The 12,558-nt window shown below is 47.8% G+C and overlaps 1 protein-coding gene across 1 annotated transcript; it reads left to right on the plus strand.

The window, feature by feature from the left end:
• Positions 1–544: 544 nt before the first annotated feature.
• Positions 545–11,744, plus strand: CENPV (centromere protein V). Its single transcript, XM_030923291.1, has 5 exons — positions 545–1,149; positions 4,182–4,280; positions 5,536–5,605; positions 9,608–9,722; positions 11,337–11,744. The coding sequence occupies exons 1-5, from the start codon at positions 743–745 to the stop codon at positions 11,459–11,461; spliced, it is 816 nt and encodes a 271-aa protein (XP_030779151.1). The 5' UTR covers positions 545–742; the 3' UTR covers positions 11,462–11,744.
• The last annotated feature ends 814 nt before the right edge of the window (positions 11,745–12,558 follow it).

The following is a 12,558-nucleotide window of genomic DNA, read 5'->3' on the forward strand; positions in this document are numbered from 1 at the left end:
AATTAAAGACGTAGAAAAATAAAAATGAGTCAAAGAAAACGCGAGTTCTTTGCAGATATGATTAAAATAGAGCAACTAATAGGTTTGGGGACTATCTGGGTTTCATCAACGATTCTTGTGCCTTTTGTCTTTAAACTTTGGTGCTGCGTTCATCAAAATCATACTAATGAAATTCGATGCGCGGGTCATTCATTTAATTAAAATGAAACCCCAATCTGTTGACTACTTGTATCCTCATGACACTGTTCTATAATGTGACAGAAAAGACGAAGGTGAAGAACTATGGTTTTGGCCGCTGTTACCCAGGAGGTAGCAGGTGGCAGGCCGTTTACACAAATTAACTCGTTTTTGGAGACGAAGTTACCCCAGGCTGCCCGCTCGGATAAGCCTGCGAATTCAGGCCCGACCCAGGCCCCTTCAGGTCAGGAAGGTACGAAGAGCCCGCTGGATTCACACAAGGCAGGGGCGCCTTCGCAGGTGCGAGTGGATTCTGGGTATCGCGAGCGTAGGCCGGGCGCAGCCCCTCTAGGCCTGCCGGACTAAACAGGCAGGTGCGTCCCAGCGGCCGGGCGGGCCGGGTCTCCCTCCTGCGGGCAGGCGCCTGGCTGCGGGACGCGGCGGGCGGAGCGGGGAAGCCGGGCGCAGCGCCCCCTGGGCCTGAAGACTGGCGGGCGGCGGGGGCGCGCGCGGGCCAGCGGGGGCGCGCCGCGCTGCGAGGCCTGCGCGCCAGGCTGCGGGAGCCATGCGGCGATCGAGGAGCTCTGCGGCCGCCAAGCTGCGCGGGCAGAAGCGGTCCGGGGCCTCTGGGGCCTCCGGGGCCCCCGCGGCCGCTGCCTCGGCCCCCAGCGCCATCCGCACACGGCGCTCCGCGAGCCAGGCCGAGAGCAAGAGCCAGGCGGCGGCGAAGCCGCCGTCGGAGAAGCCGCGGCTGAGGCGCTCGTCGCCGCGGGCCCAGGAGGAGGGCCCGGGGGAGCCGCCGCCGCCGCCTGAGCTGGCGTTGCTCCCGCCACCGCCGCCGCCGACTCCCGCGACCCCGACGCCCTCGGCGTCCAACCTGGACCTGGGCGAGCAGCGGGAGCGCTGGGAGACGTTCCAGAAGCGGCAGAAGCTCACCTCCGAGGGCGCCGCCAAGCTCCTGCTGGACACCTTGTGAGTGCGGCGGGCCGGGACGCGCGGGACCCGGTGCCACGCGGACCCCCTCGGCAGGAGTCGGGCTCGTCGCCCGCGCGCAGGCCTTGGGCGCCTTTCAGCTCTGATCCTTCCACGTTACGGAGCCGACGCGGCTCCGCCGTTAGCACCGGGGTTGTTAGCTAATTCTAAGGGCGGCGGGGCGGTGCTTCTAGGGCTGTGTGGCCCGGGAATTGAAAGGGGGCTTCGTCCGGAGCTTGAGGGCGCGCGCGGCCGTCTTGGGACACAAAGGGTCTTTCCCGGCCACAAGCATCGTGCTCGGGGACATTGTCTCGCTGGCGCGCAAAGGGTGTGGGGGCCTTTCCTAATGAAAAGAAGATAAATCCCACGGCTTTCTCTTATCCGAATCCCGTTTTTTTATGTTTGCACACGTGTTTTTGAGGGTGGGTGGAAGGGAAAGGTAGAAGCACTGAAGGAAGCATGAGTAGTTTTGAACTAACTGGGAAGCGAAATCCCGTCATTGTTCCAGGCACTGCCAGGGAGGGAGCAGGGGGCGGGGGTTATTGATCCCGGAGAGAAGCGCGCGCAAAGAGATGCTCCGGCGGCGGCGGCGGGGATGCCTGCGCAAGGAGGCTTTTATGTGCTCCGCCAGCTAATGCTCCCGGCCGCTCGTCGTCCTGGCTGCTCCGCAGTCTTTTAGATGGCCCAATGAGCATCCCGAGTGTCCGCGAGTTAGAAAAGAGCTGTTAACTGGGCTGTTAAAGGGCTGCCTTCTTTTCTCCAAATGTGATCTGGATTCCTGCCTTGGGGAAAAGTTGTGCTACGAAGGATATTTTAACGGCCTGATAATGTATTTCAGTGTCAATTTTACGAATTAAAAAGAACGATCAAAACACTAGGGGGAAAAACCGACAGGAATAACCTAGCAGTTGCATAACCTGAGAATTACTTCTTTTCTTGAACATGTTCCTTTGAGCTTCTTGCAGAAGAAATTCTCTTAGTTAGGATGGGTCGTCCCCGACAGAAGAAACATATTTGGTTTTCTCTGTGCTTCACTTTTTGGTTTTTCATCTTGGACTGCACATTGAATTTTTAAAAAACGTTCATCCATCAAACATTTTTTGAGCACCTATGGGGTGACGGCTGCCTCTGGGCAGAAGGAATATGAAGATCCTTAGGAATGTAAAACTCATGGTGTCTTCAAGGCATACAGAAAAAGAAAAAAAAGGAATGTAAAACTCAAATTTGAGGTAAATTTTTACTTTAGGACAAACTGATAAATGGTCAAGAAAAAGATTTAAAATAGTGACATAAAAGAAATGTTTTTCTCCCACTAGATTGCCATGACTTTGTACTTATAAAGTCCACTAAATTATATTCAAAAAGTGTGTATAACTATACCATTTTCGTTACAATATTGTATAGAAAAAAGTTTGGGAGAATATATAGCAAATAATTACCTGTAGATCCCTCTGGGTGTAAAGATTACAGGAGGCTTTCACTTTGAGCACTCTCAGATACTGTAAAGTTTGGATTTTTTACAATAAGCATTATGTATGCCCCCAAAATTAAAATACATAAACTTGTAAAGAAACATGAAAAAATGATCAGTCTTAATCATGCAAATTAAAACTTCAGTGAGCTATTTTTCCTATGATTATTGCCGGAGACTGTACCGTGAAATGTTTTCCCATTTATATATCGGGTAAGAGTGTTCAGTCCTTTTGGAAAGCGATTTTATGACATTTATCAGATCTTAATGTTCATTTCTGAGTTTGGCTTATATATAAGCTTTAAAAGAATTAAAATGGTATATAGGCCAGGTGAGGTGGCTCACGCCTGTAATCCCAGCCCTTTGGGAGGCCAAGGCGGGTGGATCACCTGAGGTGGGGAGTTTGAGAGCAGCCTGACCAAATGGAGAAACACCCTCTCTACTAAAAATACAAAATTAGCCAGGTGTGGTGGAGCATACCTGTAATCCCAGCTACTCGGGAGGCTGAGGCAGGAGAATTGCTTGAACCTGGGAGGCAGAGGTTGCAGTGAGCCGAGATTGTGCCACTGCACTCCAGCCTGGGCAACAAGAATGAAACTCTGTCTCAAAAAAAAAAAAAAAAAAAAAAAAAATTTGTATGTAATGTGTATTACAACTATATAAAACGCATGTGTATGAAGAATAGTGGAAAGAAATAGAGTAAAAATATAAGAGCCTTTATTAACTTTCTCAAAAGGCTCTTCTGAACCTCTGGACTTGATTGAGTACCCAGTCTTAATTTTCATAGCAGCCTGTATCTCCTTTATCACAATCATAATTAATTATTATATGAGTAATTTGTTAATGTCGGTAAGGGCAGCAATTGTGTCTGCTGTGTCTTGTTTACTGTTCTCTCTCCTTTGTGCCCAGCTCATAAAAATTTTTAGTATTTGAGACCGGGAGCGGTGGCTCATGCCTATAATTCCAGCACTTTGGGAGTCCAAGGTGGGTGGATCACGAGGTCAGGAGTTCAAGACCAGCTTGGCCAAGATGGTGAAACCCTGTCTTTACTAAAAATACAAAAATTAACAGGGTGTGGTGGCAGGCGTTTGTAATCCCAGCTACTTGGGAGGCTGAGGCAGGAGAATTGCTTGAACCCAGGCAGCAGAGGTTGCAGTGAGCCAAGATTGCACCACTGCACTCCAGCCTGGGCAATGGAGTGAGACTCCATCTCAAAAATAAAAAAATAAAAAATAAAAAATAATTTGTATTTGACATATAAATAAAAACGTTTGGTAGTGGGATAGGATCCCTCACATTTTCGAAATGTTTGGAATCTTCTATTTTGCAACTTAATACAATTTAAGAAATTGGAGAAGAGAGAGCTCATGGATAAAGAAGGTGCTGAAACCATTCTTGACTTAGAAAATTGACAGTATCTCCTTAAAAGCAGAAGTGCATTTGGTTGTCATGTAGAAAAGACTTTTGTCTAATTTTACATCTTTCATTCAACAACAAAAAGAAAGAGAGCAGGAGGTAGCTATTCAGAAATTCTTATCTTTCTGATTTTTGTTTCATTTAGTGAATACCAGGGCCTGGTGAAGCACACAGGAGGCTGCCACTGTGGAGCAGTTCGTTTCGAAGTTTGGGCCTCAGCAGACTTGCATATATTTGACTGCAAGTGAGTATTTTTTTTCCCCCTAAATTGACTTAAAAGAATTTCAGAGTTAAAATGCAGTATTTCAAAATAATCTGGGGAGTTGGGGTACAGAGGAAACATTGGCCATGGGCTGGTAACTGCTGAAGTCAGGTGATGGAGACAGAAAGGTTCATTGTTCTATTCTTTCTCCTTTTGTGTGGCTCACCACAGAGCTTCAACAGCATGGCCCAGGTGACACAGAGCAGGGTCCTCAGGGCTTGTGACTTGTGGCAGCGTCACCCTCAGACTGACACTGCTGAGGAGCCGGGGGCGGTTAGCTGCAGGTGTGCCTGGCTGGGTACTGAGTGGAAAGCCTTGGGCAGAATCTTCGTAGGAGTCTGGAGTTGGGGAGAATTGGAGGGTGCTTTAGTGAAGGGTGTGTACACCTGGGAGGCTCCCCAGGCCCTACACTCCCGCTCTGCTCTTTGGTTGAGGCAGATGGTGCTGCTGGCTGTGGAGGGCCTGATTTGTACCACCTTCCCTGGCATTATGATGGAGCAGGGACGACAGGCTCTGGCTTTGGGACCCAAAGTTGGCATGCAGCTAATTATTTAACAGCATCCAGTCCTTTTTGCCCCTAGGTACCGGAATTATATATGAATAATAAGCACATACGATGGAATTACTCAAATGGAGAACTGACCAGGCTACTAACAATAGAGTCCAGATTGGAAAAGAAGCACTGTGGAATAACTTGTGAGAGGATTCTATACTAAATTAGAACTTTTTCAAAGGTGGCCTGAAAAGAGGGGACTTCAGTTTAATTCCAGAGATGGTAATTCTGGGGACGTGTTTTACTTGGAGCTGGACTTTTTGTGACGTGGTGATGAAGAAAGAGGGCAGCCTAAACATCCTTGTCCATTTTTGATGTGGATGTCTCAGAGACATCAGGTTGTAGAAGTGTCTGAAATTTGTTTTCTAAGTGTCTCTGAAGTCCTGCGCTTCTCTTCACTATAAAGAACTGGGGGGTGGGCAGTACAGACGTGTCTGTTAGTCCTGTGTTCTGAGCATTGCAGAGCCTCGACTGCTGACTTGGGACCTCCCTGGGCTCTGCTGTATCTGCAAACCAGAGGCCCTGGATATTCAGGCCTTTGCCCCAGCTCCTTGGCCCTGGATGGTACTGAAAAGAGCCTTATCTGTGGGGTCGGCTGGCTCTGAAAACGTATCAGGCTGGGCTGCTCAGGCACAGAGGATGCAGGTGGCTGCTCACAATCTGGAATTTGCTCTCTTTCTCTAGCTGCAGCATTTGCAAGAAGAAGCAGAATAGACACTTCATTGTTCCAGCTTCTCGCTTCAAGCTCCTGAAGGTCAGTGCTTAAGAGCAGGGTCAAGGAGTGCAGAACCCATTGGTGAGATTTACAACACTCCCCAACGAACCCTCAGCATGCCCTCTGTAGCATGGGAGGGGCCTGGAGCATAGCAGGGCCTCTCACGGGCTTTGGTTTCAGGTTGACATTTAAAAGGTGGGCTGGGCGCACTGGCTCACGCCTGTAATCCCAGCACTTTGGGAGGCCAAGATGGGTGGATCACCTGAAGTCAGGAGTTGAGGACGAGTCTGGCCAACATGGTGAAACCCTATCTTTACTAAAAATAAAAAAATTAGCTGAGCATGGTGGCGCATGCCTGTAATCCCAGTTACTTGGGAGGCCACGACGGGAGAATCACTTGAACCTGGGAGGCGGAGGTTGCAGTGAGCCAAGATCGCGCCATTGCACTCCAGCCTGGTTAACGAGCGAAACTCCATCTCAAAAAAAATGAAAATAAAAAATAAAAAGTTGTGTTATTTTTTACCTTTATTTTTTGGAGGCCTATTTGGTATTGTGGAAACATTTTCAAATTCAGAGAATCAAAAAACAATAAAATCACCTAAATCCTATCAACTAAAGGTAACCATTGTTAATATTTTGGTGTCTGTCCTTGTGTATTATTTTCTACTCTGAGAAAATACATCTGAGAATACATCTAAACCTATTGTCTTATGTTTATTAAATAGAATTTTACCATTCTTTTTGTTGATAATCTGCTTATCTCATTTCCCAATGAAAAGCTTATATACATATTTTTAACTTTAATTTTATTATTTTGTGGAATTTTTTGTACTTGGTACAAAATTTGAAAGGTAGAAGAAAATGTATATCTACACAGTGAAAAGTCTTTCCCTACTGTCCCCATGCCCCAGTCTCCGTCTTCCCCACAGCCGATTTCCTACTCTACTTATCTCATCACTGTCTCTGCATCATTGCACTTCTAGGTTGAGTCTAGTTTTTTTCTGATTATCAACAACACTGGTGAACCTCCTTGGTATAAATTTTTGACAATTTAGAAATGTTTTCTTTAGGATCAATTCTCTTAGAAATCAGTTATCTGGCTATTCTGGGCACACTTCTATACCCTGCTCTACAAGGAGCAGTGAAAACAAAAAGAAAGAGAGACAGAGCGCGCTTTAATTCCATCCAGATAATGCTGGATGACTTGGGACCACTTGGCAGTCCTTTGCTGCTTTTCTGCGCTGCAGTGGCTATGGAGTGAGCAAGGCTCCTCAGGGAGCTATTTCTATAGGAAGCACAATTCTGGATGGTATGTTAGTGGTTGGGGAAGCGTAAAGAGGGTTAACAATGATAAGAAACTGGCCTGGCGCGGTGGCTCAAGCCTGTAATCCCAGCACTTTGGGAGGCCGAGACGGGCGGATCACGAGGTCAGGAGATCGAGACCATCCTGGCTAACACGGTGAAACCCCGTCCCTACTAAAAATACAAAAAAAAAAACTAGCCGGGCGAGGTGGCGGGCGCCTGTAGTCCCAGCTGCTCGGGAGGCTGAGGCAGGAGAATGGCGTAAATCCGGGAGGCGGAGCTTGCAGTGAGCTGAGATCCGGCCACTGCACTCCAGCCCGGGGCGACAGAGCGAGACTCCGCCTCAAAAAAAAAAGAAAAAGAAAAAAAACCAATAAGAAACCTCTACCCCTCCCCTTCAGCTGTCTGATTTCTCTCCCTAAAGGTAGGCCATTGTTTCTTGGATCCCTCTTCAAAGATACACACGCATATAAAAGCACATACAAGCCAGGCAGGGTGGCTCATGCCTGTAGTCCTAGCACTTTGGAAGGCCAAGGCGGGCCGATCAGTTGAGCCCAGGAGTTCAACACCAGCCTGGGCAACACAGTGAGACCCCCATGTCTACAGAAAATTAAAAAATCAGCTAGGCGTGGTGTTGCATGCCTATAGTCCCAGCTACTCGGGAGGCTGAGGTGGGAGAATCACTTGAACCTGGGAGGTCAAGGCTGCAGTAAGCTGTGATCATACCACTGCACTCCAGCCTGGGTAACAGTGAGACCTTGTCTCAAAAAAACAAAACAAAACAAAAACAAAAAACAACACACATACCAGTATATGGCCTTTAAAAAAAAGAAAAAAGGAATGGTAGTATACCACATACATTGTTTTATACCTTGCTTAACTTTCTTTTTGAGACAGTCTCACTCTGTCGCCCAGGCTGGAGTACAGTGGTGTGATCTCGGCTCACTGTAACCTCCGCCTCCCAGGCTCAAGTGATTCTTCTGCCTCAGCCTCCTGAGTAGCTGGGACTACAGGTGCCCGCCACCACATCTGGCTAATTTTTATGTTTTTAGTAGAGTCAAGGTTTCGCCATGTTGGCCAGGCTGGTCTTGAACTCCTGACCTCAAGTGATCTGCCCACTTTGGCCTCCCAAAGTGCTGGGATTACAGGCATGAGCCACTGTGCCTGGCCTATACCTTGCTTAACTTTGTAACCTTGGCAATTGTTCCATGTTAGTATTTGTAGCGCTGTCTCATTCTTCTCAAAAGTCTGAGAATATTCCATTTTATGAGTGTCCATAATGCCTAACCGGTCCTCTATTGATGGACATTTTCAACTTTTCCAATCTTTAGCCTTTATAAACAGTGCTACAGTATCTATATACCTATGTCATTGAGACATTTGGAATATACTTGTAAGATAAAATTCAAGAAATGGAATTATGTGCTAAAGCGTATGTACACTTTAAAATTTTGGTAGATGTTGCTGAATTGTACCCATTCCTATTCCTGTGACTGATGTATGTGAACACATAGTTCTCTACATACTTGTCAATACCATGTTAACAGCTTTGATTTTGCCCACCTGACAGTGAAATACATCTCATTGAAGTTCATTTGGGTGAGCATTTCATAGGCTAAAGAATGATTTATTTTTCTTTCTATCTGAACTGGCCATTCATGGCCTTTGTCCAGTCTCCCATTTGTATTCTCCATTAAGGAAATTAGCCTATCTATGATGTCTGGCAAATTTTTTTTCCCGGTTTGTCCTTTGTGGATAAATTAAGCACAGCCATCAGTTTTCTTAAGACCTTGAGCTGTTCTGTTTGGGGACATGGAGAGCCAGTCCCTTGGGTGAACTGTTTCTCCTCATAGGCCCTGGGAAGCAAGCTCTCTCCCTCCCTGATGTGATGTATGAGGGAAGGCTCAAGACTGAATTCTGTGTGCAGCTGACCTAAGGGAAGCTGTGAGCTGTCACACTCCAGACTGACATGACTCTCTATAGTGTAGATGGGTCTCTGTCCTCAAGAAGGTCCCAGTCTCTTACAGGAGATAGGAAATGGCCTCTTAATACAAAGAGCCCTACAAAAGACCTCTCCCCATTAAATTTTTTCAGTATATATTTTTTAACAGTGCAATCTCAGCTCACTGCAGTCTCCACCTCCCCAGGCTCAACTGATGCTCCTATCTCAGCCACCTAAGTAGCTGGGACTACAGGTGTGCGCCACTGCACCGGGCTAATTTTTGGGGTTTTCTTGTAGAAACAGGGTTTTGCCATGTTGCCCAGGTTGGTCTTGAACTCCTGGGCTCAAGCAATCCGCCTGCCTCGGTCTCTCAAAGTGTTGGGATTACAGGCATGAGCCATCATGCCTGGCCAAAGGTGTATTTTTTAAGTGACAAAAAAAATCTCTTTGTGGCCGGGCACGGTGGCTCACACCTGTAATCCCAGCACTTTGGGAGGCTGAGGCAGGTGAATCATGAGGTCAGGAGTTCGAGACCAACCTGGCCAACATGGTGAAACCCTGTCTACTAAAAATACAAAAAATTAGCCGGGCTTGGGGGCACGCGCTTGTGATCCCAGCTACTTTGGAGGCTGAGGCAGGAAAATCTCTTGAACCCGGGCAGGCGGAGGTTGCAGTGAGCCAAGATCGCGCCACTGCACTCCAGCCTGAGAGACAGTGGGAGACTCTGTCTCGAAAAATAAATAAATAAATAAACAAAGCTCTTTGTAAAAAACACCTGTTTGTCTGTTTTCACCCAGGGAGCTGAGCACATAACGACTTACACATTCAATACTCACAAAGCCCAGCACACCTTCTGTAAGAGATGTGGCGTTCAGAGCTTCTATACTCCACGCTCAAACCCTGGAGGCTTCGGTGAGTAATGGGGATGGACTGCGAGCTCAGGGGGTCACAGAGAGGCCCGTGGTGCTCTCACTTAAAGTCTTGGCTGGACAGGGGGGACGCTGACTAGACCCTGTCACGTGCATATCTTAGAGGAACAGGGTTCCTCAGCAGAGCGCTTTCCACGTGATAGAATGTGAGTCGGGCTCTGGTGAAACTTGTCTGAATCCCATATCTGAACGTGGTGAAGTTGGAGTCGGAGCCCATCCAGGTTGTGACTCTCATTCACTGGTGCTGCCAGAGCTGGTGTTGCTGGGGATCGTGTTGAAGGGTAGGGAGTAGAGGGGTGGGGAGATGGGCTTGTGGGGCCAGGGGAGGCAGGTTTAATAATGACAGGGGTTAAGGGAGTGAAGGAGGCAAGATTGGGGAGCATTGATAATGCCATTTGAAAGCTTTTTGGTTGTTCAAAAATTAGGCAGGACTGGCTGGGTGCGGTGGCTCACACCTGTATCCCAGCACTTTGGGAGGCCAAGGTGGGAGGATTTCTTGGAGTTTGAGACCAGCCTGGGAAACATAGCAAGACCCTATCTCTGTTCTTTTTAAAAAATAAACAAGCAGGGGACCCTCCAAGCCCCGCTTCAGGGCCTACTTGGGTCTGACAGTTGTTGAGAATCATACCAATTGTAGTGTTAATTGAAGGGGAAAGCAGAGGTGGAAGATGTTCCTGAGGATTCTTGTTCTCTGTGTCAGTGCAGCCTCCAGAGCTGCGAGAGCAGCTGTGACTGTCAGTGTCTTTTGCTTTATGTCAGTGTCTTTTGCAGGGGGGCGCATGGTGTCATCCTTACCCCTCCCCCATCCTTACCCCTTGCTTCAGGGGCTCTGTTCCTCAGCTCTCACATGGAGACTCATTCCTGTCTACCTCGCAGAACAGGAAAGAGTTTTGAAAAGTATGAAATCTTGTACAAATAGGAAGACATTTAATTCTTAGAAAGTTATCTATCTAAGGCCAGGCATGGTGGCTCACCTGAGGTCATAAGTTCGAGATCAGCCTGACCAACATGGAGAAACCCCGTCTCTACTAAAAATACAAAATTAGCCAGGCTTTGGTAGCGCACACCTGTAATCCCAGCTACTTGGGAGACTGAGGCAGGAGAATCACTTGAATCCGGGAGGCAGAGGTTGCCAAGAGCCAAGATCATGCCATTGTACTCCAGCCTGGGCAACAAGAGCTAAACTCTGTCTCAAAAAAGAGGAAAGAAAGTTATCTATCTAAACACAGGGAAGGCCTGTGAATTCTTTAGGCCGCCAGTCAGAGATTGCTCTGGGCTGTGCCTTTCTGCATGTTGCACTGTCAACCTGGTATTGAATGATGTCTAGCCTTGGCCATCCCTGGTTCAGGGAGTGTGATTCCCATCTGGCAGTTGAGGAACGTGAGCCAGAGGGCTGACACGGTAGGCTAGAGCCAGTGCTTTCTGAGCCAGCTGGCAGCCTGTGGGTCTCATCGCTGAAGCCATAAGCTGTGGCATATCCTTTGGAAGCCCTAATGTGTAGCATGATGATGCCTGCAGGTGGGAGCTTATCCAGGAGCCAGTATACCATCTGGTCTCACCCATACTGAGGATCCCCCTTTGTGCCACTTTCTCCTAGGAATCGCCCCCCACTGCCTGGATGAGGGCACTGTGCGGAGTATGGTCACTGAGGAATTCAATGGCAGTGATTGGGAGAAGGCCATGAAAGAGCACAAGACCATCAAGAACATGTCTAAAGAGTGAGCTTCTGCCTTTCCTGCCCTGAAAAGGAGGAATGATTGGGGCCAGCAACTTTGCTCTCCCTGCCGTGCCTCGGTGGTGCTCCTGAATATGGCTGACCCGGGCTGCTGGTTCCGTTGACTAGGGCCATCTTGATCTCTGCAGTTTGCTCCAGCTACCAGTTTCTTTAGGCAGCTCTTTGTCCTCCCTCTGCCCAGATTTTGATGTAGTCTAGTTGACATCCTTCTCTTCCCAACTTTTGTGTGATCTTTTAGGAAAAAAAATAAATATTTTTAACATTAAAGCAGTTACTTTGGTTTATCATTTCTTTTGTACTGTGATTTGCTTCTGAGGCCAGTCGATTAATAGCAGATATGTACTCAGCACTATCAAGATGTTTGCAACCAGGCATTGTGACTTAAGCCAGTAGTTCCAGCTACTCTGGAGGGTTGATTGAGCCCAGGAGGTTTAGGCCGCAGTGAACTGTGTTTGCGCCACTGCACTCCAGCCTGGGTGACAGAATGAGACTGTCTCAAAAAAAAAAAAAAAAAAAAAAAAAAAAAGTTTGTAGCCAAATTGGAAAGAAGACATAAACAATTACTAAAAATGGAAGATTGTGGCCGGGCACGGTGGCTCACACCTGTAATCCCAGCACTTTGGGAGGCTGAGGTGGGTGGATTACTTGAGGTCAGGAATTCGAGACCAGCCTGGCCAAGATGTTGAGACCCCGTCTCTACTAAAATTACAAAAATTAGCTGGGCATGGTGGTGTGTGCCTGTAGTACCCAGCTACTTGTGAGGCTGAGGCAGGAGAATCACTTGAACCTGAGAGGCAAAGGTTGCAGTGAGTGGAGATTGCGCCACTGCACTCCAGCCTGGGTGATGGAGCGAGACTCCATCTCAAAAAAGAAAAAAAAAAAAAGGCTGGGTACCATGGCTCACACCTGTCATCCCAGCACTTTGGGAGGCCAAGGCAGGTGGATCACCTGAGGTCAGGTATTTGAGACCAGGCTGGCCAACATGGTGAAACCCCATTTCTACTAAAAATACAGATTAGCCTGGTGTGGTGGCGGGCGCTACCCAGCTACTCAGGAGGCTGAGGCAGGATAATTGCTTGAACCC

The sequence above is a fragment of the Rhinopithecus roxellana genome, chromosome 19 (assembly GCF_007565055.1).
Source record: "Rhinopithecus roxellana isolate Shanxi Qingling chromosome 19, ASM756505v1, whole genome shotgun sequence".
Taxonomy (NCBI): domain Eukaryota; kingdom Metazoa; phylum Chordata; class Mammalia; order Primates; family Cercopithecidae; genus Rhinopithecus; species Rhinopithecus roxellana.